The sequence below is a fragment of the Maniola hyperantus genome, chromosome 3 (assembly GCF_902806685.2).
Source record: "Maniola hyperantus chromosome 3, iAphHyp1.2, whole genome shotgun sequence".
NCBI classification, from domain to species: Eukaryota; Metazoa; Arthropoda; class Insecta; order Lepidoptera; family Nymphalidae; genus Maniola; species Maniola hyperantus.
The window spans coordinates 9,535,290-9,561,668 of NC_048538.1; the positions used below are offsets into that span (position 1 = coordinate 9,535,290).

Genomic DNA, 26,379 nt, shown 5'->3' on the forward strand with positions numbered 1-26,379 from the left:
CAGTTATAATATTAGATATCTTCTAATAGAATATACTTAGATATTACTATTTTGGGAATATATGACGAGTAAAGATGAATTGCAAAAACGTTGAAGTCCAAAGTCTAGTTAGCAGTGTAATGATATACTTATATCGGTTAACATAAAAGCGGCGCACGGCCTTGTGGGATTACTCGCATAGCGTCATCATAGCGTGCCTCACTGAGCCAGGTTATTTAGGTTAACATATAAATGTGCGCGAAATAGATAAATTATTAACACAAAATAGATAAATTAGAAACACAATACCTACCTAATATTTATAGTCTGTGCATGAAGATCATTAAAACATAGAGGCAAGTGAGTGGATTAGTTTTAAAAATGTATTTTGTATTTTTCCTTGTAAAAATACCTACTAGCTACATAGGTAGGTTTTAATTGTTAAACCAACAGTTTTGTCAGTCAGCTGTAAATTGTGACATTAACATTGATTGCAGATCGCAGCGTACCCTTGCGATTGCGTACAATCGACCTCGGTTATATTTGTCGTACAGTTGTTAATGGTATCTCTAAACTCTACAGTGACGCAACATTATGGCAAAGAGATTGCTGTCTCCAATCATTCTAAAGTTAAACCATAATTACACAAGCGTAAGACCTATATTGCAATATATTCAGAAAAAAAAACTGCACACTGGGGTGAGTTTTATCACAATTTCTTACAGATAAAAAAAGAGTGCATGCATATACTATTATATTTATAAGTTATTACAGAACCCATCTATCGACTACCTACCTAGTATCGATTTTTTTTCATTTTACTGTTTTAAATAACTAAAATATAGATAGGAATATATATTTGTATAGATTACGTAATCGTGATTAGATAAATTCATAGTAATATGAGAATGACACAGGCTATTTTTTATTCCAAAAAATCAAATTTCCTTAGGGCTTTTTAAAAACATAAATCCACGCGGAGGCAATCGCAGGCATTATCTACTTGCTAATATTATTATAGAAAACATAGCTTATCCGCTTTTTAGTTTTCTTTTGTGGGATTATAGCCTATTTATTATTCAGGGTATAAACTATGTTCATTCCAAATTTCAGTCATTGTCGCCTGAAGGAATAACAAACTACATCCAAACTTGCACATTAATAATATTACTAGCATCACCTATTATGTTAATCTTGATAGCCACCTAAACTTTTATTGTATTTACAATTTTTACTGCCAGTTTTTATTATTATTAATTAAACAGTATTTTGACCTATTTACCTATGACTTATTGTTTACCTGTGGTTTATCCTATTTGCTTTCAGCCGCCTGTTAAAGAAATACGAATACCTGTGAAATGGGGTCACTTGGCTGCAAAGTTATGGGGGAGCGAGCACGAGCGGCCCATACTGGCGCTGCACGGATGGCAGGACAATGCAGGGACCTGGGATCCCTACGCACCGATGCTCTGCGATAAACGCCCGATTCTAGCTCTCGACTTTCCCGGCCATGGCTTTTCCTCTTGGATACCAGAAGGTATGATTCACTTTTTAAATTACAAAATACGTGTACGAGATCAATTTAATCGACATATAATTTTTAAAATTTTACCTTTTTGGTTCTAATAAATCAATTAGTATCAAATATCACTATCAAATAATTATTTGAGGTTAAAAGAAACTGTCACGAACTGTGATTCACGGAAATAATCGAAATTATCCGTATTTGAAATGCGAAAGTGTCTGTCTGTCTGCTAGCTTTTCACGGGCCATTCGATTAGCCAATTTTGACGAAACTTGGTACCGAGATAGCTTGCATTCCGGGGACGGACATAGACTAGGTACTTTTTATCCCGTAAAATCAAAGATTTCCGACAGGGTTTTTACAGGCCCATCTGTATAGCTGATTTTGACGAAACTTGTAGAGATAGCTTGCATCCCGGTCACTCACATATTAAGGCTTTTTTTTATCCCGGAAAATAAGATTCTTAAAAACCTAAATCCACGCGGACGAAGTCGCGGGCATCATCATCTATAATATTGTCTTTATTTAAACTTTGTTAATACTACTGGAGTATAATTGTATTACAGAAACTGATTGTTCTTTTCAGGTATGCAGTATTATCCATGGGACTTACCGCGATTAATCATTTATCTGAAGGATTATTTCAAATGGGATAAAGTGTCACTCTTGTGTCACTCGATGGGGTCAATTGCTGGCATGCGCTTTGCAAGTGTTTTTCCAGATGATATCGATTTCTATATCGCAGTCGACAGCCTCATTTATGACGATTATGATTTAAATCGAGTTGTAGCACATTATTCGAAAATGTTAAGAAAACTACAAGCTCTACAAGATCTTAAAGGCGAACCACCGTGTTATACAACGGAAGAAATTATTAAAATATGGCATTTAGGTACAACTAAATCTGTAGCTAAAGAAAGCGTGCCATATTTATTAAATCGAGGAGCAAGAGAATCTTCAAAGGAACCAAACAAATACTATTTCTCGAGAGATCCCCGCCTAAAGCACATATTATTCAGTGCTGAAGACAAGAAACTTGTTGAAACTATGGTGAAACGAATAAAATGTCCAACGCTTTACTTTAAAGGAATAGATTCTCCATACGCTTCGGATGAACACTCTGTTGAGATGCGCGAAACTCTTGCGCAGAATAATAGCGATTTTGAGTGTCACTTTATACCCTCTACTCACCATTTGCATTTAAATAATCCTGAATTAATAGAACCTATAATATTACATTTTTTAAAGAAACATAGTTTTTTAAAGTAATGTAAATAATTAGCACCCACACTGGGCCAGCATGGTGAACTTTGCTTAAACCCTTCTCATTCTGAGAGATCTCGTGCTCTGGTAGTGGACCGACGCGACGATTGGATTGATGATGATGAAATAATTAGTAGAATTAGGTAATTGGCTGTTAAACAACCTTTGGTTTTACAAATTAACAACAAATTAACAATCTTTGGTACTTGCAAAGCAATATCAAAGTATTGATTTTATTGATGTTGATTGATTGATTGATCGTATTTGTTACATAGATGTGATTAGATTTTATTTATGTTTACGATTTTTGTGTCATATTACAATTTACATATTTTTAAGTAAAAGCAGAATTTAAAATGTGGTAGTGAAAAGTGATGCTTTGTTTTTAAAATATAAAGGGAGCACAAAATCTAAATAATCTGTCTAATGTAATACTAGCTAATTCAAATAAAATAGATTGACCACTTTATCTAAAATTAGAATACAGTTTTTTCAAATTAAATTTATTTTATTTCTTATGAAATAAATATTTCTAATTATAGCTATTTGTATTTTATACAAATGAATATCTAGTAAGTGTATAAATAAATATAATTTTTATGTTTTATACATATTTGGAACAAATACTTGTTGATTTGTTTAATCAAACATGTAACATTAATTGTTATCACTGTCACATGAACTATCAACATTTGAGGAATTATTACTTGTGGAATGACAGATGTGTGCTCCTTTCCGCAAAGGTAGAACTTTTATAAGGGCGTCTTGCCAAGACATTCCCTCACAAACCCTCAGGACAATCTCGAACACTGTAAGAGAAAATTATGTTTATTATCAAAATCATTAGTTTACAATTTGGTGAAAGTTAGTAAAATAATAATTTAATTTAATTATTATTATAGCCTTAGGATTTCAACGATCACTGTATTATTTTCTAAATAATTAAAAGGATGATATATTATTTTGGTAGCAGTCGGTGAGGCGAAGATATTAACTATAAGAGATGGAAGAATTTCTTTGTAAAGAAAAAGAATTGCCAAAATCCATTTAGTTTTAATGGAATTATGAAGTGATATTCTTCTTTCTTTTTCTTTGTCGTATCACTCTTGGCAGAGCGGTCGTGGTCATCACGAAGCAACGTCTTTGAGGGCAGATGTTATATGCCTCACGAGCATTCGCCATTTCTCCCTGCTGGCTGACAGCCTGGTACACTCGTGCAAAGGACCGCCCACAGCAGACTTAATTTGGTCGGTCCATCGCATGGGTGACCTTCCTCGCCCTCTGGTGCCCTCCACCTTGCCCTGCACGACAAGACGCTCAATCGAGTCACTCTCACGCCGGGAGACGTGTCCGAAGAATTTTAATATGCGACTCTGTACTATCGACGAAAGTCGTTTTTTAATGCCGAGTTCTTGGAGTATAGAGATGTTGGTTCGAAATTCGGTCCATGAGACTCCTAGCATTCGCCTCCAGCACCACATCTCCAGAGCATCAATCTTCTTCTTCTCGACCAGTCGCAAAGTCCACGTCTCCGCAGCGTATAAAAATATGGGGAAAACAAGTGTTTGAACGAGCCGGATCTTCGTAGCTTTTGTAATGTTCCTGTTCTTCCATATTTTCTTCAGCTTGTCCATCGCAGTTCTTGCTATCGCCATACGTCGTTTTACTTCTTCTACGCAACCTCCATTGTTCGAAATTAAAGCACCAAGATATATGTAGGATTGGACGACCTCGCAGTTCGCAATCTGAGTGACTTCGGGCGAGTTATTGTTGGCTCGGTCTACAATCATCATCTTAGTTTTACTGCGGTTTATCTTTAATCCGAACTCTAGGCTCACGCGCTCCATTTTGAGAAGTAGTTCCTCCATATGACGAGCACTGGTTGCAAACAGGGTGGTATCGTCAGCGTAGCGCAGATTTGATAGCTTGTAGCCACCAATAGCAACACTGTCTGTCCAGTCTTCAAGAGTAATGCGCATTATGAATTCGGTGTAAGCATTGAACAAAAGCGGTGATATTATGCATCCTTGGCGAACACCTGCACTGGGATGGAAGTCTTTTGACAAAACATCATCCGTCCGCACCGATGCAGTCCCATCTTCGTAAAGGCGTCTGAGAAGATGAACTAAGTGTTGCGGTGTACCCATGTCCAGCAAAACATTCCACAGTTTCGGCCATTTCACAGAGTCAAACGCCTTGGAGAAGTCAACAAAGCAAATATATGTTGGTTTGTTGAACTTTCGTGCCTTCTCTATAACCTGGCGAACAATAAGGATTTGCTCACGTGTACCCTTTCCCTTAACGAAACCGGCTTGTTCTAGTGCTATCTCCTTGGACAGAAAGGTCTTCAGTCGCTCATTCAGAATGTGTAACAAGATTTTGCTAGCGTGTGATATAAGTGCAATAAGGCGGTAATTGCTACACTTCTTAGTTGAACCCTTTTTATGTAAAGGAATGAAAACCGTATGAGTCCAATCTGTTGGCCATGTTCCCGAATGCCATATCTTGTTGCAGATGATGTGGAAGATATTGACACCTATATCGCCTAAAGCCCTTAGTGTTTCAATCAGGATTGCATCTCTACCGGTAGCTTTCCCATTTTTGAGATGCACAATGGCTGCTCTAACTTCAGACTTCAGTATATCTGGCTCTAGGTCTTCATGTCCGGGCTCGGTATTGGGAAAGTTTTTCGACTGGTAGTCCTGGAACAGGGACTGGCAATAACTCTTCCAAACTTCAGTTATGTGATCTAGCTCAGTAACCACTATACCATCACTGTTTTCAATGGCCCAGGTCTTTGAAGTGAGTGATTTTGTGATGGATCGAATTTTATGGTAGAGATCCCTGGACTCGTGCCTGTTAGCGTGCGCATCGATTTCTTCGCAGATTTTGCAAAGGTAGGCGTTATGATCTCGCCTGCATCCTGCTTGAATTTGCGCTGACAGTTTGTTCAAGTCACTAACTGCTGCCCCTGTTGCCTTCAATGCACGTCTCCGTTCGACTAGTTCCAGCGTGCTATCCGTCATCCAGTGTTGTCGTTTGTGTGGTGTATTGGGTGATCCAGAGGCCGCAACCGACTCTATGATTAAATTCTTGGTTCGTTCCCACAACACGTCAGGTGTCTCCTCAGCGAAGTTTGCGTCAGCCCATTCCACCCAGTTTTGTTTTGCTTGCAGATAATCAACTTTGAGATATCCTTTACTTCGATTCTCCTCTGTTTTTCGAGACTTCGAGCAGCTCTTAGTTTTAGTTTAAACTTTGAGATCAGTAGTTGGTGGTCTGATCCACAGTCTGCACCGGGTAGTGTATGAGCATTTCTGATTGATGTTCTCCATCGCGATCTTACCAAGATGTAGTCTATTTGATTGCGATATCTGCCATCTGGCGATGTCCAGGTGTACAGCCTTCGTGGATGGTGCTGAAATAGGCTATTCACTATCACCAGGTCATTTTCAGTCATTTTCATTTGAAGTGATATACCTATCTCCTATCACCTATTGTTTATCGGGATAAGAACTGTCCTAAATTTCACAGTATTAACTATAAATATGCAAAGTTTGCTTGTAAAGACCAACTGACAAAAATTTTAAAAATAACAGGGCTTTATTATCAATAATAATGGTTCCTCTGATTAAATTTTAAAAAATATATTTAATGTACGGAAATTGTACATATACAGTTTTACTACAAGTATATATATTATTTATTATTACCTCAAAATGTATATAAATGTACAATATTTTTAAAAGGAAATAACAAACCAAAGAAATATAAACTGTTTTTACTGTGTGAATTTATTATGAATCCTAATTTCAACTTTAGATACTTACCATGGTCAATAGTTAAAACTTTTCTTGTTTTCATGTTGACATATTTGTCCAATGGAAGCTGGCCGTGTCGAATTCCTTGTTCCACTGCTATCTTATGACAGAGACCCTGAATGATAGAATATAAATGTAACTCGTAAGGTAATTTCTCACTTTGAGTCTTATTCTTTAGGTTAGGCTGAGGGTTGAGATACCCTTATTTTATTTATTTTATTCGTTTATTTGCAATCAACAGCGATACATACAATATAATTTTACATAATAACAGACTGAAAATAAAGCCAAATATAGGATATTATAGGATTACAATTTTGTTTTACAGATTACTTAAATAGTTATTAATTATAAATTTATAACAGTACGTTTGGTCTCTCAAACGTACTGTTATAAATTACTTCCATTAATAACATAATGGCAGTTTTTCCCAGATTGTTCCGCATCCCAACACATGTTAATTTAGTTAGATTAGCCTTTAAAAGTTCCTTTATACAAACTGGTAAAGGTTGATTAGTTAGTAATAACCTACTAAGTTGACTAAGAATAATTTCAGTGTTTTTTTACCTTATGCTGGTTATGATCGACCAATCCTCCAATTATGTAGTAAGTATCTTCTTCAAAAGATTCTATAACATTGTCAGATTCACTTGATAAATAAAACAGTTTTTCCTTAGGAAAGGTTTCTAGATAGGAAGTTTCTTGAAAGACTATCTGAAATAAACAAATATAGGTAGATACTTATTTTAAGTCCTATAGAAATGTGGTAGATTTAACTTATATAACAGATCTAATACTTATATGGGGGTGATAACCAATAAAATTTATATTTAATTTATATTTATCAGTCATTAACTTACATCCCAATTTTCATAACCATTATGTCTAGACATATCTATTTTAGATTTTTCTCCAAAACTAGTAACGTAAAATTGGAGGGGTGAATCTGAACGCCTATTAACAGAATAACATCTTAAAATTTGCTTTATGACTTTATACCTGTCTTTTTCTATCATCAAGTTCTCAAAACTAAGATCAATTATAATTCCTATAGTTCGTTTTGGTTTCTCCAATTTCATTTTCTTTAAAGCCTTTCTGTTCGGGCCTAGATCAATGTTGGCTATACGAGCCTCCCTCTTCCTCACTTTTGCGCGTTCCTTTTCTTTTGCTCTTTTCTCAGCTTTGCTATTTGTCCAGCGTACTTTCTTCAACCATTTTCGCATCTGACTTTTCGTGAAAGGTCGAGGCAACTCATTGCCATCGTCATCCTTTAAGCCGGGATCAATCTTTACGTCGAATAGCGTATAATGAAAATTAAGATAATTACTATCATTAATCTTTTCCTCTTTCGATGCGTTATTTAAGTTCTCCATTGTTATGAAAGTAAATATAGTCCATTGGCACTGTTCAGTGTTTAGAATTTAAAAACACATAAAATCACCACACCACATCACATTGAGATCGCCACAGGTGATCACACATGGTTATTCACACAATATAATTCCTGTTAGATAGGTATTTAATTGACTACTACGTGTTTGATTTAGTATAGAAAAGCTCCCAAGTCCCTTTTTTCCGGTAATTAATAATATTAAAACAGTAATTTTTTCACCTGTTTTTACCACAACAATACAGACCAATTGACCAATATGTTATTGGTCTGTGATACAGACAGCAGACTAGACAACATACAAAGAGGCCTTAAAGAACTGTTATCCAGGGCCGTAAAATAAATTAAAAAAAACTATAAACCTCAGAGTATAATAATATATCTCTATCAAGATCTCTATGGTATAAACATTCGCTTTTCAAAACGTCAAATGATGGTCAAATCAAATGCAAAATGTATTTTAGAATCAAACGGTCAAGTACGAGTCAGAGTCGCGCACCGAAGGTTCCGTACTATAGTCGTGTTTAAAAACATTCAAATTCACGGTTTTCAGATTTTTTCCCCTAATATCATGCTAACTATATGACCTGCCAAATTTCATGATTCTAGGGGAAGTACCCTGTAGGTTTCTAGCCAAACACGACAGACAGACAGACAGACCGACGGACGGACGGACAGACAGACAACGAAGTGATCCTATAAGGGTTCCTTTTGAGGTACGGAACCCTAAAAAAGGTAAAATACCCTATTGTATTCTATGGCACGCGCTATCCCGCGGTGCCGGATAGCGCGGGCGGTGTGGTGCGGATATGCGGGGCGTCCCCACCCTGATTGCCATATTGACCTAGGAACGCGAACTGTAGTATATTATTATTTTTACTTGTGATTCAAAGAATCTGATAGCCCGTTGGTGGCCGAGCCGAGCTATATTGTATTAAAAAAATAGACCACGTGATGTTCTAACATCGTAAGTTGTTAAAAAAAAAATTTCGACTGCTACGGCTGGATGCTAAATCAAATGCTGAACGGATTTTGATGAAACTTTTTAAAATGTTTTTTGTAAAGATTCCAAGCCAAACAAATTATGATAACTACGGACTAGGTAAACAACAAAAGAATTTGTATCGTGTAACTACTTAATACTTATACATATTATTATTTCTTTGACCTTGTGCAACTCATAAAAATGATAACAAAGTTCAACAAGAAAACCAGTGAAGTAAATAATTTAATCTCACTCTTGTTGCAACCTATCATTTAGGGCCGACCAGGATCAGTTTTACCGGCCGTGCGAGGGTCCATTTTGGCACCCCTATTCCCGAGGCCCCGGATTTGATTTTTCCTCATATTATTTTATACGTCTTCATAATAATATTAATAATGTACTCCGAAAGATTATTTTAGTTATGCCATTAAAAGTTTATAGGTAGTTACATAAAAGATGCCTACTTACCTATTTATAAGGGAGCATTTTGACTCCGTTTTGGCGTTCCCCGAAATCAAATCTTTTTTTAGTTATTCGCAAATTGATAAAGCAAGCGTGAAGTTTAAATATTTACCTGCTATTAGATAAGTAAATATCTACCTACAGAATAAAAAATATAATTTTAATGTCAAAGTTACAACTAACAATAAACTTAGATATACTTAATTTTAAAAGTGCGAACGAGGCGAGCAATTGGCGCCCATTGCGGTTGCTCCACTCTCACACCCCTGGCCCTGGACCAGCCGCTCTGCTGTTATCAACACAAACACGTAGAAGCAAGCACTTGCGTTCTTTTACAATATTTGTGAATTTAATAAATAATAATCACAGTAAAGCAAAGACAGTATATTAAACTAAAGTGTTTCAGTGAATTCTTGGTGACTGAACTGAAATACCCAAATATAATAGCAATTTACGTTATAAACAATTATGGATGTAAGTACTTCCCTACTGTTTCTATTATCATTTTAAATAGATAGATAGGTACTTACTAAATGACCCCGCCCAGAGCGAAGCCGGGGCGGATGCATTCCCCATGCATGGATGGGGCGGGACCATGGCCCATGGTTCAGTCAATTTTATTTATTTAGGATGGGTACCTTAGGATTAGTTAGTTTTACCTACAGCACTTATCATACTTAGGCTTAGGAAAGATACCAAGCTCTGGGGAGGTTGCTTGAAGAAGAGCCTTCGGCGGTGTTGCGCCGTTTGAATGATTCGCTGAGCGTTCGACGTGAGGCTTTATCGCGAAGACATCAGAGGCAGTAAGGCATGGGCGCAGAATTACATCGAAGTGGACATCTTTCAGAAGACGATAATAAATCAATCCAACAAGGGCTCGTTTACAGTAGGTATTTTATCATACATTTTTGTCCGGTCTGTACCATTGAATTGAGTAACGATTCATCATCTTAGGCCCAGCAGTGACGAGCGGCGGTGACATGTTGCTTTTGACGTGGACTGCCCGAGCCACTTCATCTTCACACGCGCCATTATTGTAATAATAAACAATTAACATTGGATGATTACATATACCTAATGCGTACAAAATAAGATCTCACTCGCCATTTACTTAATGTGTCAACTGTTATGTCAAAAAGTACGATTTTAGTCCTTATTCCTATGCTAATTTTAAAGGTGAACCTTACTTTTGACATAACAGTTGACACAGAGTTAAAATGGTGAGTGAGTTCTCATTTTGTTCGGACCTATCATGCGAGTTGGATTCGCTCACGAAGGCTTCCGTACATTGTACAGTTCTTGCAATTTACGAAGGCTAGTGGAACTTTACTTGTGGTAACGTCGTTGGTAACTGAGTTCATAGCGTAAGTGTGCGTGCATGTCGGACCAATCAGTCGCGAGGAAGCGCTGTCAAACGCACACATATAGTGTAACTACGACATAAACACAAGCATGAGTCACTCACTAGCCTTCGTGAATTGCAAGAACTATACAAGATTATGTACTTTTTACTTTTTTCTAATTTACAATGGCGGCCATTTAAAAAAAAATATTGTTTGTTGATAGAGCGACAATAGAAATACATTTAAAGTACCTACATAAATACAAGCCTATGAACATATCAACTCGCTACTTAATTCGGTTCATGAGAACCAATCCAGACAGACAGACGGACAGATGCACAGCGAGGCTCAATAACAGGGTCCGTTGCCTACCCTTGGGTACGGAACCCTAAAAACAGCGTTCTATGAGGCGTGTAAGTAACTCCTATATTCTAAATCTTTCCAATCTCCTTCTTCTGTAACATGTTTATTATATTTACGAAGGTAGAACAAGAAATAGAGCAAGAGCTGGCGATTCAATGGGCGTCTAAGTGACCCTGAAAGAGGATATTCATTCCGTGGTGGAGAGAGGCTGGCGCGATCATGCCGGCGATGCGGCGCTGCGTCTGCACACCGCACGCAGCCGCAACGACCAATCTGCTACCAACACCAAAACTCTGGATGATGAGCACGCTAGGAAAGAGTGCGGAGCGAAGTTATTCATCTTATATCTGTAAGAAATTTATACGAACTGCGCATTGTCCTGGTTGCGATCTCAGCTGATGGTAAATGATAAAAAAGGGAAGCGGAAACAGGAATAGTTTTAAACCGTAATATAATTTTATAGTAACGCCGTTTGGGCGGTGCTCCTTTCCCTTTGCGGCAGTGAGGAGGCCTCATCGATTAATATAATATATAGGTACTTAACCTAAGTAGTATTTATTTCATTCATCAGGAATCGGGAAGAAAATATGGATATAACAATAAAACTACGAGATTTCGTAAGATGAATCGTACAGATTTCTAAAATATTTTTTTACCCATTTTGTCAAAGGGTTCTGTTACAACGAGCGCCAGAAGAAATAGACATCATAGCCACCAGGGTATACTCATTTACAGCGTGCTCAGCCAATTCGATGAGTCACTTTTTAATGAGGGAGGTTTTACTTACCACTTTCAGGCACAATTTCACAAACCAACTCTAAAGATTAACAATAAGCTTTTATATTTTTAGTTACACTTGGATGTTTCGAGATGACGTTTGCAGATTAGAGGAGCAAATTAATCGACTTTCATCTTGTCCACTCGGCAGTGGAGCAATTGCCGGTTGCGCTTTGCCTATTGATCGAAAGAAATTGGCTGAAAGTATGGGATTTAAACAAGTTACGCCAAACTCAATGTTTGCTGTTGGATCACGAGATCATATAGGTAAATTTATTTATTAGATGGATAGACAAAAGCCACATCTATCTATCTATCTATACTTATAATAAAACTGTAACAGGTCAAATTCTGTACATTGAAGATATTTTGATTTTTTTTTTTTCGAGGGCACTCTATAATCGATACTGAACCCAAAACTGTAATTTTTTTCATTTTTGTCTGTCTGTCTGTCTATCTGTCTGTCTGTCTGTCTGTCTGTCTGTCTGTCTGTCTGTCTGTCTGTCTGTCTGTCTGTCTGTATCACGGCCGCATCACGCTGAAACTACTGAATGGGTTCCAATGAAACTTGGTACGATTTGAGGTCATACTTACTATGAGGAATAATATAGGATACTTTTTATCCCGAAATTCAGCATGGTTCCCGTAGGAGAGTGGATGAAAGTTAAAATGTATACGGAGTTGTAATTCATTAAGGCGTAGTCCGATTTCATTCATTCTTTTTTTGTTAGAAAGGGGATATTTTAAAGATTGTTCCGTAAATATTTCAAGGTCATCAGTTTTTAACCGACTGTCAAAAAGGAGGTGATTCTTTTTTCTACATCGATTTTTTCGAGGTTTCTGGACCGATTTGCAATTTTTTTTTTAAATCAACAAAAAAGTTTTCGTGGTGGTCACATAAAAAATTCTGGATTCAACTCCTTAATCCTGATGCTGCAGGGTTACTGCCCGCCTGAGTTATCAAGATTCAGGAAGTGTTCATAGTGGATTCATATTGTAGGTACCAAGCAACGACTTTATTCTCAGACTTCAAGTCCCAACTCCTCAAACCCTGATGAGTAGGGTACAGCACTCCTAAACTATAATGTTTCAGTAACTGCGGATGATGCAAAATTAATTTAGGTACCAAGCATAGGCTACATCATTGAACTTCGGATCCTAACTCCTCAATCCTGATGCTGTAAAGCACTAAAGTCCTAAATCGTGGGGATTTAGAATTTCTGATAGTGAATTGATATTTTGGGTATCAAGCAACGGCTTTACGATGACACTCCCAGTCCGAAATACTCCACCCGAGCGACGCCGGGGCGGGTCAGCTATAATATTCTATTTCTATAGGTATACCTACCTACCTACCTACACTGTCAAAGAACCCTTATCAAAATATGGTAAGTTTGGAATTCGGGTCACTAAACCTACTGAATTATCTACTATTTTTTCAATTTTGTTCTAGTTGAATTTCTGAATTGGGCATCTTTATGCGGCATTCATCTCAGTAGACTGGCTGAAGATCTGATAATCTATAGCTCACAGGAGTTTGGCATCGTAGAACATTCGGACCAGTTCTCTACAGGTTCAAGTCTCATGCCTCAGAAAAGAAATCCAGATGGCTTGGAGCTTGTGCGCGGTGCCGCTGGTTTCTTACTAGGAGATTCTTTTTCGTTCTGCTGCATTCTAAAAGGCTTGCCAAGCACTTATAACAAGGACTTGCAGTCTGATAAGGAGATCCTTTTTAGATCGTATGACCGACTGCTTGATTGTTTAAAAGTAACGGCTGGGACAGTGTCTATTATGAAGGTAAGCGTTAAAAGGCTTCCTTATAGTGATAATTTAAGAATAACGTATACTCGGCAGCCAATCTTAACGGCAACTAAGTCAACTACGCAGGAGGAGATATAGTGCACGAGTTGGTGTACAAACACAGGTGTAATCCTTCTCATTGTGATGGGACAGCAATCCGATACGACCAGAGAGATCAGGACTCAACGACAGGAGGAGCAGGACCAGGCTTACCGTGCTCTCCGAAGCACAAGGCTGTAACAACTCCAAGTTCACAAATTCGACTGAAAATCCAAATAACTTTTTCGCCAGCAGGTCTGATTGCAGCCAAGCGCTAGTCTATAAATAAGAAAAAAAAAATTTACAAAAAAAATCAAAACCGACTTCGTTACACAAACACTAAAAATTGAAAAATAATTTAATTTATTACCGAATATATTATGTATACAAGAGTTAATATAGTTCCATAATAATACTTTTTGGTGCCGGTGTCAATTAGCTTTACCTGCGCGAATCGTCTAGACTTCATATTTTTATGGGACTCCACCATGGCACCTCATTGGCACCGACCCCAAAAAATATTATTATGGAACTATATTAACTCTTGTATACATAATATATTCGGTAATAAATTAAATTATTTTTCAATTTTTAGTGTTTGTGTAACGAAGTCGGTTTTTATTTTTTTTGTAAAAAAAATTTATTTCACAATTTTTAGTGGCCCCATGGAATTATGCTATGACTGGTTAAAAGTCTACTGTTTACTAAGCTATTACACTGATCGCGAGCAATTTACTCTTATCCGTTGAGGAGTTCCAGTATCTATCTTCGAAGATGTTCATCAGATCTTCACCAAATTGAAATGGGACCAACTTTGAAGTATACCCTTTCAAACAAAAAAAGATTTTTCAAAATCGGTCTAGGCGTTTTCGAGTAATCGGGGAACATACATTAAAAAAAAAAAAAAAAAAAAATCCGACGAATTGAGAACCTCCTCCTTTTTTTGAAGTCGGTTAAAAATAGATTGCATGCATCCCGTGGACGGACATAGACTTCTTAACCAGTAACAGAGTACCCGCGAATTCAAAAAATACCTAAGCCCATGTTGACGACGTCGTGGGTAGGTAGGTATCTAGATAACTTGGAAATGAAAGAATTCCCACGGAATGTTTGGAAAACTTAAATTCACGCGAACGTAGTCACGAACATCATCTAGTTTAATTTGTAGAAGTTTGGAATCAGGTGAATGGCAAAAAGATGGAAAGTCTGTTGGAGCCTGGTATGCTGGCCACTGACCTGGCTCACACGCTGGTGCGGCGTGCGGTGCCGTTCCGCCGCGCGCATCATCTGGTCGGCTCTGCGCTCCGCCGCGCCGCAGCACTGGGCGTAGACTTACGCAACTTGCCGCATCGGGAGTATGTCGAAATATGGTGAGTTTCCTCTCAGAATAAGAGGGGTTTGGCCATAATCTACCACGCTGACAAAGTGCGGATTGGCAGACTTCACACACCTTTGAGAACGTTATGGAGAACTCGCAAGTTTCTTCCCCATGTTTTCCTTAACCGTTAAAGCTCACGACTGGGAGGCCGACACTGCTTTTCCTTTTTTGAACAGAGTACTAATAGGTATGCTGTATGCAGGCAGCATTACATTTAAGTTATTAGCTGTAACAAAAACTGTGCCTGATTACCTGTCAGCAGTTTGTATCTGATCAAAGTACCAAACTAAGGGTCAACGCAGACGGATACTTAGACTGCAAACCAAGTCAAAGTTGCAGTTAGACTGCGGCTTTACTACAAGTTGACAAATCACATGCGTTATACATCAAAATAGCGGACCGACAGCATCGCTTGCAAAGTGGTTTCACTTTTCAGGTTCGATTCCCTGTTTGCTTTTTGGTTTAGAATATACCTACTCTAGATCCCGTTTGAAAACAGATAATAATATACCTAGAATTTATATTACTTCTTTTTTTAGATGATCGTTCACATTATCATCAAACTAAATACAATGCAATGTAATCGTGCGCAACTTTTTCTAGTCCTGAATTTGGTTCAGAAGAAGAACTGCGAAAGATCTTCTCGTGGGAGGCAAGTGTTGAGCAATACACGAGCGAAGGTGGCACCGCGAGGGAAGCTGTACTGTCGCAGATACAACGACTTCAACAGTGGCTGCAAAACTACAAGGGTGCTTGTAAGATGCAATAAAAAATTTGCTATTATATTATAAACAATTTATTTTAGGTATAAATTTCTCCAGAAGATCTATTTATACCTACATTTTCTGGATATATTTTCTGGGCCCGCGAAATGTAAGATCATTATAAAAAAAACATGGCATCAAAGCAACGAAATCTACCAACTTTGTCTGAAATTACAATCATAACTGTTAAAGATTTAGTGTATTAATTAAAAATTAATTTTGTGTATGGTATTTTTACACCATAACCCCTACACAAAATCAACATAGGTAAAATGCATATAAAATAAAACATAAAAACTTTTTCAAAACATATATTGTACCATATTATTTAAAACTAAATTTACCCTTTTGAAGTATACACTATGTATATATTTACAATTTTACTACAGTAACTAATTACAAATATTTTAGTAATTATTGAAAATGTTACACGATTTTACAAAATATTCAGGTAGTAAAGTATTCCAAATAAACTTAGCATTGAATACAAATTATATGCGATTTTTCTCTTAGCAGTTTTTAATTAAATGAAAAAACTGTCTGTTTTCAGTCTGCAATGTGTATTATTATTTTATATCTATTTTTTTTAGTACTTATAAAGGATATTTTATAATTCCTAACGTACCTTATTTTATTTTAGATAAATAACCTTGGCTGATCAGCCATATTTTGTAACTTTTAAAATAATCTACAGGTATTACTTGATTACTTAGTACTTAGTAGGATGTTTTTTTCAATATTAGACTACTTTTAGAGTTTTCTAGTCAATCAATAAGTACAATGTTTAATTTAAGAAAATAATTGACCAATAAATAATTTGCTTGTTGCCGTATTGTCAAAGTACATAATAAAATCATATTACGTTTGATGTGTTTACATCGAACGTAACATGATTTTAATTGATTAATGATTTAATGTTTATGATTGCGCCAAGTTATGTCATGTTAATTATGTAAAATTATGAATTTAAATATGGATTAGCGGACTGTATTAAAATTGACAAATAAAAACCGTGGTGCAAATGAAATAAAGGATTTAGATAGAAGGAAATGCAGCACTTACTTGAATCAATCTTCCAGTATGGCCGCCTGGTTTCCCCTTCTTCCACGGTTTTTTCTTGATCAAATTCCACCACGTTCAAGGCACAAACACATATGATATGGAAAGTCTCGCGTGTTCTCAATGAAGCACATGGAGATAAGTTATAATATTTATAATTTAAGTTTTTTTTGACGTTGCATTCTCTCGAACCGCGCGCACTTGCAACGTATTCGAGAAGAAGTGTTCTGTTTTTTTTTTCTTAGTTACATGTGTGTCGAGTTCGCGTGTCGGCTCTGGATTCTTGCCCTTTTTCTCCTCGCAGTCTTGTAGAGTGCTGCATTCGGGTTTAAGGAGTTAGGAGTGGAAACACCAGGAAATATTTTAAATTAATTTTATAAATAAGTTGGCGCAACCATCCACCCGCCCTTAAAGGGTCACCTTTAAGAAAAGTCTCATGAGGTGTAGAGCGAATAGGGCTCTATGAGAAAAAACGCACATTGCGTAAAATAACCTAAAAGTCATGAGATAATACAATTATTAGAACTTGGCTCGACACACTAACGTGTATCTTGATAAGATATGACATGGTACGATATGAATATAGTGTTAATTTATGAATATAAAATAAACGATTATGATTATGATTATGTACAAATTATAAGCTAACTTACTATTTAAACTGAAGCTATATTTAAGGCTTACTGCCTAGAGAGAGGGCATAACCTAACAACCGAACGGAGATAGGTTTTTCCCGAGATCTTTACAATAGCTACGCGAACAACACCGTCTTTCGCGGGATGCAATCTCTCCGCTACTGCTGACGGCCAAGCCTGGAGCGGCACGTTATTATTTGTCACTACGACATTTCCAGGAGTGATAGACAGATATTCCATCCTCATACGATTCCAAAAGGATTGGACTATTATTTGAACGGAGCGTTTCGTGCTAAAGGTACGCCATTTATTTGGAGAGCCTTTAATCCAATATAAGGCGACTTGAGAATAGAGAAACGCATATTTAATTTTGATTGTGATACGTACTGTGCGAGGCAATTTATATAATATTACGCCTGCACCGTGTAGCTCGAGACGCGCGATCGATTTTGGTTTTATCGGCGAAACTTTACTTTTCGGACAAACTAGACGCACGGTATTACCAGAAGGTGAGCTCACGTGCAAATAAACTACGGCACCGTAGGCTGCGAGACTGGCATCTGACAGTCCCAGGAGGGTGACCTCGCAGTCTTCGGTCACGCCCACATGACGTGGTATGTGAAGTTTATTTAGAGCTGGTAATTCGTCGCAAAACTGTCTCCACATCTTAACGATGTGTGGCGGAGCTACAGTGTCCCAATCAAGATTTAATTGCCAAAGCATCTTAATTAATATTTTGGCATACACGACTGTGGGAGCAACGAAGCCCATTATGTCCCACAGACGGGCAACCGTCGACAAGATGGAGCGCTTGGTGCATGTCACATCATCGGGTACGGAAATTTTAAAATAGAACGAGTCAGTTTCAGTGGACCAATGCAAACCAAGTATCTTATGGTGCACGGTTTTATCAAATTCCACTTCAGTAGGAAGTTTGTGCGAAGCCGGAATATGTTTTAAAACTTCGCGAGAATTGCTATTCCACTTTATCAAGTCCCACTGTGCGCTTTTGAAGAGGTCAATCATCTGCTGCGATGCAGTAACTGCTTCACGCTCGCTAGGAAGCGAGAAAGCAACGTCATCCATGTATAGCGCTGGTAGCACAATGCTACTCGCTAGCGGATATTTCGCGCCGTCGTCTTCTACGAGTTGTCGTACCGTGCGCAGTGCATGGTATGGACTCGAAGTGAGGCCAAAACAGACACGATTGAACTGATATAGCACGAGGGGATCTTGTGGTCTGAAGCGATATAAGAAGCATTGATAGCGACGATCAGCTTCGCGCATAATTATTTGTAGAAACTGCTCGCGGCAATCGGCTGTCATTGCTATTTCATGCAGACGGAAATTTAAAATTATTTTGAATAGATCTCCCTGTAAGTTAGGGCCGGAATGTAGCAGATGGTTCAGCGCCTGGCCGGAGCTAGTGCGACACGATGCGTCTACCACCATTCTCAACCTCGTCGATTTGTCTTCTCGTAAGATTCCCGTATGTGGCATCACATAGATAGGAACAGGATCCTGAGAATCGTACGAAGGCGCGGCAGAAATATAATCTTTCGCGAGATAATTTTTTATAACGTCATCATATGCTGACCTCAATTTAGGTGAAGCTTCGAGCTTCCTTTCGAGGCAAGCGAAACGTTTTCTAGCTACATCCATAGAATTCCCTAGGGAGTATACATCTTCTTTAAATGGCAGGCCGACAACGTATCTGCCAGTGACAGGATCACGGATAGTAGTCGAAGTATAGAAATCTTCACATTCAGCATCGTCAGGATGTTGAACGGAAGCGGAAGGAAGCTCTTCGAGTTCCCAGAAACGCCTGACTATGGAGTCAATAGCGGGAGGCTCTTGAACGAAACAACATGTCAAGGCTGAGTGAGTATTTACGGTAGGTATCGTAGGCGCATTGCCCATGTAAACGAGACCTAGAACTGTGCGCAATGCGACTGGCATCGACGAGTCGCGACGTGAAGTATGGACGTCGTCGGGCAGAAGCAAGTGCGGGAATAGGGAAGCTCCTATTAAAGCATCTATTTTATCAGGTACGCCGAAACTTTCGTCAGCAAGCGGAATACCCTTCAGGTGTGATAGGACTGACGTATCTACCACAGCTGTAGGTAATTTATCTGTTACGGTATCAACGACAAGTGGCGAAATATTAAAGCTAACGTTGTCATTGAAGCGAGAATAAAACTTTATATTAACAGAGTTGGATTGTACAACCTTCTCAATTCCACCGAACCCCTTCACGATAGTACGTTCTGTGTTTTCGCATTGTAAACCCAAAAGATCGCAACATTGCCGAGATATAAAATCAGCTTGCGAGGCGCTATCGAGCAACGCGCGGATTATTCGACGCTTGCCGTTGCAATCGTACACAGCAATTTGTGCCGTAGCTAGTAAGACAGTAGATTGCTTATCTCCTACGCGATTCGATATCTGACTGCTATACGAATGCGTAGCAGTCATAGGAGCGCCTTCGTCCGTAGCACGCGGTGCTACGTCGGTGCATTCATCTGCTACGGGCGACGGAGCCCGCGATGACGTCACGGCATCATCTAGTTGTTGCACGCGAGTCCTTTCTAGATCAAAGTGCAGTCTTTTATTATGTCTTTGCCCACAGGAGCAGTGTGGGGAGACCTCACATTGACCAACTCTGTGTAACACAGACAAACAATTTACACAGGCGTTTTTGTCTTTGACACATTTAAAACGTTCCTGAGGGGAAGATAATTTATTAAAATCGACACATTTATACAAATACGTATGCGATATATTTTTACATAGACATTTAGACGAAGTAGACTTATCAACTGTGCTTACATAAGCCTGGTACTTCGGCGCACTGCCTGAAGACCCGTTATTAGTCTGTTTTATATTTTTATTTTGACGTGTATCCGAAGCGTTTGTTATATTTTTATTAGTACGCTCGAATACCTTCGCACGAGTAGTGATAAATTCCACAAATTCGTCGAAGTTAGGTATTTTACTTCCGCACTTAATTTCAAACGCGCGTACTGTTTCCGTGTCTACCTTTTGTGTAGCTATATGTAATATGATGAGATCAGCCAAATTGTCTAATTTTAGATTTTTTAAAGCGCTCACTGCGCCGGCGAACTGATCTATGAAAGATTCAAAGTTCGTCGCGGAGGGGGTTTGAAAACCTTTATAACGAAATAATTCATTTAGGTACGCGGAAGTCAACATCCGTTTGTCATCGAATCGGTTTATAAGCGTTTGTAAGATCAACTTATAATTTTCAGCACATGGAGAAATTCCTGCGATCGCGCTTTTCGCCTTTCCTTTCAGCGTCGGTAATAGATAAAATAGCTTTTCGGCATCGCTGAGTAATGGATTATTATCTACCACTGACTTAAAGGTCGTATAAAACATCTGAAAGGATTTAATGTCACCATCGAAATCCAATATCGAAATGGGAGCCAGTTTTGGCTTAGCCTTCAGCAGCGCGGGAGTCGCGTTATGCATTTCCGATGTCAATTCGGAAGTTGGGCATTTCGCCTGAACTCGTTTGACCCTACTATACAAAGTCTCAAAAGCGTACAGACAGCTGTAATTAGGCGTTGCCTCAGGATTTAATTGCAACAAACGAGTATTATAACTATCAACGATAGATTCGTATTTTTCGCGCAACGAATCAATTTGTGACGATTCGTCGAGAAAATGTTCCATCTTTTCGTCATCTGTGTGAATGTATTTGTCACGAGACAATTCGAAGATATTCTGCATGATTCCAAATATAGCTTCACGTTTAGCAAGTAAGATAGACAATCTAGAATCTTGAATATCTTTATCGCTTTCACTCGTGCCTTCGCTTGATTTAGGGTCTATTTTAGGCGGCATTTTGATAACACGCAACTAACTGATAAGTAAACAAATCACAAAATGTATACGTAATTTACCCAAATATAAAAATAATAGTCAAGCAAAGTCAGGTGAAAGGATTAGGTCACGTAATCGGTAGCGAGGCGCGTAGGTATTGAAGACACTACGCGCGCGGTAGGATTATAATTTTATGATCGACCCGTGTCTAATTCAAACGAATCTCAAGCGTATGCGTTAGAACTTAAGAGTCAAGTAATCTGCATTAACTTTTTCGAGTGTCGTTGAATTGACGGTACCTGTGGCACGATATTCAAGACTTATTTAAATGATTAATATTATGAAAATAAGTTATTTATTTATCAAAATATACATAAATACGTATAAATAATTAGTATGCCTAACTGGGAAAATAGCTAGCTCAATGCTATATGCCGTTTATGCCAGTATTTAGACAATGAAAAAGATGACGCAATAGCCAAGTTTTTCGTTTTAAGTAAATACATATATTCGCAATGAATATTATATGTAAATATTATAAAATCTCATTTATTAGAGCCTATGGAAGTATTCTAACAGACGAAATATGCTGGAAATATCCGGCGAGAAGGTAACCACTTATATGATTGCGCCAAGTTATGTCATGTTAATTATGTAAAATTATGAATTTAAATATGGATTAGCGGACTGTATTAAAATTGACAAATAAAAACCGTGGTGCAAATGAAATAAAGGATTTAGATAGAAGGAAATGCAGCACTTACTTGAATCAATCTTCCAGTATGGCCGCCTGGTTTCCCCTTCTTCCACGGTTTTTTCTTGATCAAATTCCACCACGTTCAAGGCACAAACACATATGATATGGAAAGTCTCGCGTGTTCTCAATGAAGCACATGGAGATAAGTTATAATATTTATAATTTAAGTTTTTTTTGACGTTGCATTCTCTCGAACCGCGCGCACTTGCAACGTATTCGAGAAGAAGTGTTCTGTTTTTTTTTTTCTTAGTTACATGTGTGTCGAGTTCGCGTGTCGGCTCTGGATTCTTGCCCTTTTTCTCCTCGCAGTCTTGTAGAGTGCTGCATTCGGGTTTAAGGAGTTAGGAGTGGAAACACCAGGAAATATTTTAAATTAATTTTATAAATAAGTTGGCGCAACCAGTTTATATATTTGCCGATGGTATGTAATCGCATAACCTTAAGGGAATTGCATTCGCTAATGACAGTTGCCGTTTCACCTTGAAACTAGCAATTTTTGTTTTGGCGTTTGGTTTTGGCGCAATAGGCTACTTGACTCATATCTAATTCCGTCCAATAAATGATTATTTATTATAGTATTTTGCTTAAGACAACGAAATATATCAATAACAATTATTAAAAACGCAGGATGGATATATAAATCCAATTTAAAAAAATACAGTTTTTATTTTTATTTGAAACGCAGAAAACGCTGTCAGCCATGATGTGACGTCATTAATATGTAAACAAAGAAATGTCATCCCTATGTCACGCGGGGACTAACGTAGTATCCATATATATAAAATTTAGAGTCCTGACTAACTTATACATCAACGCACAGCCTAAACATCTAAACAGCTGGTTCTAGATACATGAAATTTTGTGCGTGTGTTCTTTGTAGGTAAAGAGAAGGTATCCACTAGGAAAGGATTTTTTGAAATTCCACCCCTGAGTGGGTTAAATGGAGGTTTGAAATTTATGAAGTCCACGCGGGCGAAGTCACGAGCATAAGCTAGTTTTTATATATTTCTAAAAACTCATAGTAAACGTAAAAAATATCGTTTTCTCTTTATAAATTGAATAAGTTATTAAGTAAGACTTACAACAAAGTGATCTTTGCAAAAATAAATTTGGGTTGAAGTCGTTAGTCGTATAGGATAGGATCCCTTTAAGCAAGTCTTTGCGTGTTACGTATATTTATTTCACTGGGCACTCTAATCCACAACTTTCCTGTGGTCTTTATCGATGCGTTTTTTACATTCTCGGATGATACAATAACGATAATTACTATATTTTTCATGTAAACTAGTATAGAAGTCATGTTTATTAAACTTTGGGAGGTTATGCTGTTGTTTACAAATGCATGACGTCAGAGCACAGATAATCTATCGGCCAAACATGGCCGACAGTGTTTTCACGTGGTTAAGAAAAATATATTTTTAAATTAAAGTTTTACGGAGGGCGCAAAAAAATATAGTGTTAATTTTTTTGATATAATAGGACAAATATTAACCATTTAAGACCAACTTAAAAAAAGTGTCAAGTAGCCTATTTATTGACATTTGATCAGCTGATACTAATTACTAACACGCACTTTTAGTACTTTAACGTACTAAGGTAAAGGACCCCAGTAAATGAATGAATACGAAACCTCGAAAAAATCGGTGTACATACATTTAAAAAAATGGGCCGAATTGAGAACCATCTCCTTTTTGGAAGTTGGTTACTAAATGCGAAAGTCTGTCTGCTAAGGCTAATTTTTAACCCGTAAAATTAAAGAGTTCCCACGGGATTTTCAAAAAGCCTAAATCCACGCCCACGAAATCACGGGCGTCATAAATTATTTAGTAATCAAAAAGAGCAAAAATAATGCGCGGTATTAATTATTATTATACTTATATATTTTTTATTTAACAGGAAAACTTACAGCTAATTGGAAAAGTAAATAGATAAGAACAGAAGAAAATTGAAGCTGATGACAAGTTTCACAAATAGAATTTATATAAGACTAGCCTATGCTCGCGACTACGTCCGCGTAGACTACATAAATTTCAAACACCCCACTTTTCACCCCCTTAGGAGTTGAATTTTCAAAAAATCCTTTCTTAGCGGATGCTTACGTCGTAGATAGACAGATAGATAGAAATACTTTATTGCATACAAAAAATATTACATAACATGACAAAGAAACTAAAACGAAAAAAAAATTGTATGCAAAGGCGGCCTTATTGCTCACAGCAATCTACCAGGCAACCTTTGTTGAAAAGAGAAACTAGGTGTGTTGGATAGTACTTACACGCAATACAAAAAAATGAAGTAGTATAAAATTATATAATATAATTAATTTATAAGTACCTAAGTATTTCAGTAATACATACATAACTATCATACATATATCTATTATAAATATCAATATATATACAATCCATAATAGTATATATATATATATATATATTATTATATATATATATATATATATATATATATATATATATATATATATAATATAATATAATATACCTAACGTCGTCGTAGTCGTAATAGCTATCTGCATGCCAAATTTCAGCCCGAGCCGTCCATTAGTTTGAGCTGTGCGTTGATAGATCAGTCAGTCAGTCAGTCAGTCAGTCAGTCACGTTTTCCTTCTATATATTAAAGATCAAAAAAACAAAAAAAAAACTCGACTGAGGGAGAGAGAGAATAGAGGCAAGAGTAGTAAATGTTTGTCGTATACCGTCAATTGTAACACCTACAATTGACGATTGATTTTTAAAAAACCTAATTCTACGCGGGCGAAGTCGCAGGCAACACCTAGTAGTTTATAAGTCACTTAGGGCCTTTGTAAACAGCGTCATACTTACTCGTAGGCGAGCAAAATCCGACACGATTTTATTCCGAACGTAGAGGGCTGGCAAAACACCCAACAATTCTTGTCGGCGCCAACACAAAATCGGTTTTAGTCAAGTGTGCATCATATAAAATGTTCTGCCACTGGAACATACGATTAAAATCCGGGCCCGAAAACCGACAAGTGGGAACCGACTCTTACGGAAATAATCGACCGTGATAGACAAACAGACGGAAGGACGGAGCAAATCTAACCATAAGGGTTCCGTAGCCAAATGGCAAAAAACGGAACCCGTTTAGATTCGTCATGTCTGTCTGTCTATCCGTCCGTATGTCACAGCCACTTTTTTACGAAACTGTGACATGATGTACATTACCATGCAAACTTTCACCGAAAATTGGTTTGAACGAGATCTAGTATGTAGTTTTTGATTTATCGTGCAAAATGTCGATAAAATACGATTGTAGTACGGAACCCCAAATGCGTGAGTCTGATTCGCACTTGGCTGGTTTTTACGATTATGGAACGGAAAACCCTTAAAAACTCTTATTTATAAAAATGTGTATCAGCTGGTTTAATTCCTGGTAGTTTTTATTTATGGTAAAAACCTGTGATTTGTTCATTCACTTGAGCCTTTACCCTAGAACCTGATTAAACCGACCGCCCCATATCAAAACCCAGTAAATGACATTTTTTGAAAAATCGTTATAATATGTCATAATTCTTACTTCAATAGTATGTCCCATTATTGTAAGGAAAACCGCATTAAAATCCATACTTCCACATCCATATCCATACCTGCTTAATATTATAAATGCGAAAGTGTGTCTGTCTGTCTGTCTGTCCGTCTGTCTGTCTGCTAGCCTTTCACGGCCCATCCGTTCAACCAATTTTGACGAAATTTTGTACAGCTTGCATCCCGGGGAAGGACATAGGCTACTTTTTATCTCGGAAAATCAAAGAGTTCCCACAGGATTTTAAAAACCTTAATCCACGCGGACGAAGTCGCGTGCATCCTCTGGTTTTCCACATAACAGAAATTTTGATACCCCTTAAGTCTACACCTACAGTACGCGACAGGTTGAAAAACTGGTAATCGGGGAGGGAACGCCTCGTATACCCGCACAGCTCCTGCGCTAACCCGGCGCAGTCGTGCGCCTTATGACGTGCGGGGGTACGGGGCGTCCCATTGCCTTATATCCCGATTACCCTCTCAACCTGTCGCAGGCTATAGTAAGTGCACCTTATACAATGAGAAAACCAATTCAAAGCCTAGTAAGTCGCTGTGACCATTTTAAAAACATAACCCATGATATAAAATCCAAATCAAAACAGTAAAGACGTTTAATAATGCATTAAAAGCAAG

The 26,379-nt window shown here is 37.6% G+C and overlaps 3 protein-coding genes across 7 annotated transcripts; 2 read left to right on the forward strand and 1 right to left on the reverse strand.

Moving 5' to 3' along the window:
• The first annotated feature begins 106 nt into the window (after nt 1–106).
• LOC117996305 (probable serine hydrolase) lies at nt 107–4,088 on the forward strand. 5 transcript variants are annotated; one of them, XM_069509185.1, is made up of 4 exons: nt 107–339; nt 562–678; nt 1,306–1,516; nt 2,091–4,088. In XM_069509185.1, exons 2-4 carry the CDS (start codon nt 574–576, stop codon nt 2,771–2,773), a joined length of 999 nt encoding a protein of 332 aa, XP_069365286.1. In that variant the 5' UTR covers nt 107–339; nt 562–573; the 3' UTR covers nt 2,774–4,088. The 5 variants fall into 5 exon arrangements, with proteins under 5 accessions (XP_069365286.1, XP_069365289.1, XP_069365283.1 ...); XM_069509188.1 differs by having other exon boundaries at nt 107–335; XM_069509182.1 differs by having other exon boundaries at nt 109–406; nt 477–678.
• On the reverse strand, nt 3,425–8,262 carry LOC117996307 (tRNA methyltransferase 10 homolog A). Its single transcript, XM_034984353.2, has 4 exons — nt 7,449–8,262; nt 7,156–7,302; nt 6,598–6,703; nt 3,425–3,576 (listed from the first exon to the last, which is right to left on the reverse strand). The coding sequence occupies exons 1-4, from the start codon at nt 7,959–7,961 to the stop codon at nt 3,425–3,427; spliced, it is 918 nt and encodes a 305-aa protein (XP_034840244.1). The 5' UTR covers nt 7,962–8,262.
• Nucleotides 8,263–9,893: 1,631 nt separating this feature from the next.
• On the forward strand, nt 9,894–16,159 carry Argl (Argininosuccinate lyase). The gene is given in 14 exon segments (XM_069509523.1): nt 9,894–9,899; nt 10,113–10,193; nt 10,195–10,240; nt 10,243–10,304; nt 11,252–11,281; nt 11,283–11,309; nt 11,311–11,418; nt 11,420–11,502; nt 11,802–11,844; nt 11,846–11,883; nt 11,961–12,175; nt 13,362–13,705; nt 14,930–15,117; nt 15,729–16,159. Coding segments are annotated over 14 exon segments (1,437 nt in total). The 3' UTR covers nt 15,895–16,159.
• The last annotated feature ends 10,220 nt before the right edge of the window (nt 16,160–26,379 follow it).

What these genes read in the sequence shown, in the direction of transcription:
- LOC117996307 (XM_034984353.2), bottom strand. Translation starts at nt 7,961, where the DNA reads ATGGAGAACTTAAATAACGCATCGAAAGAGGAAAAGATTAATGATAGT. An exon ending in ATGGTTATGAAAATTGGGAT is followed by an intron (nt 7,303 to 7,448) that starts GTAAGTTAATGA and finishes TGTTTATTTCAG; the next exon opens with ATAGTCTTTCAAGAAACTTC. An exon ending in TCGATCATAACCAGCATAAG is followed by an intron (nt 6,704 to 7,155) that starts GTAAAAAAACAC and finishes TCTATCATTCAG; the next exon opens with GGTCTCTGTCATAAGATAGC.
- LOC117996305 (XM_069509185.1), top strand. Translation starts at nt 574, where the DNA reads ATGGCAAAGAGATTGCTGTCTCCAATCATTCTAAAGTTAAACCATAAT. An exon ending in AAAAAAAACTGCACACTGGG is followed by an intron (nt 679 to 1,305) that starts GTGAGTTTTATC and finishes ATTTGCTTTCAG; the next exon opens with CCGCCTGTTAAAGAAATACG. An exon ending in TTCCTCTTGGATACCAGAAG is followed by an intron (nt 1,517 to 2,090) that starts GTATGATTCACT and finishes TGTTCTTTTCAG; the next exon opens with GTATGCAGTATTATCCATGG.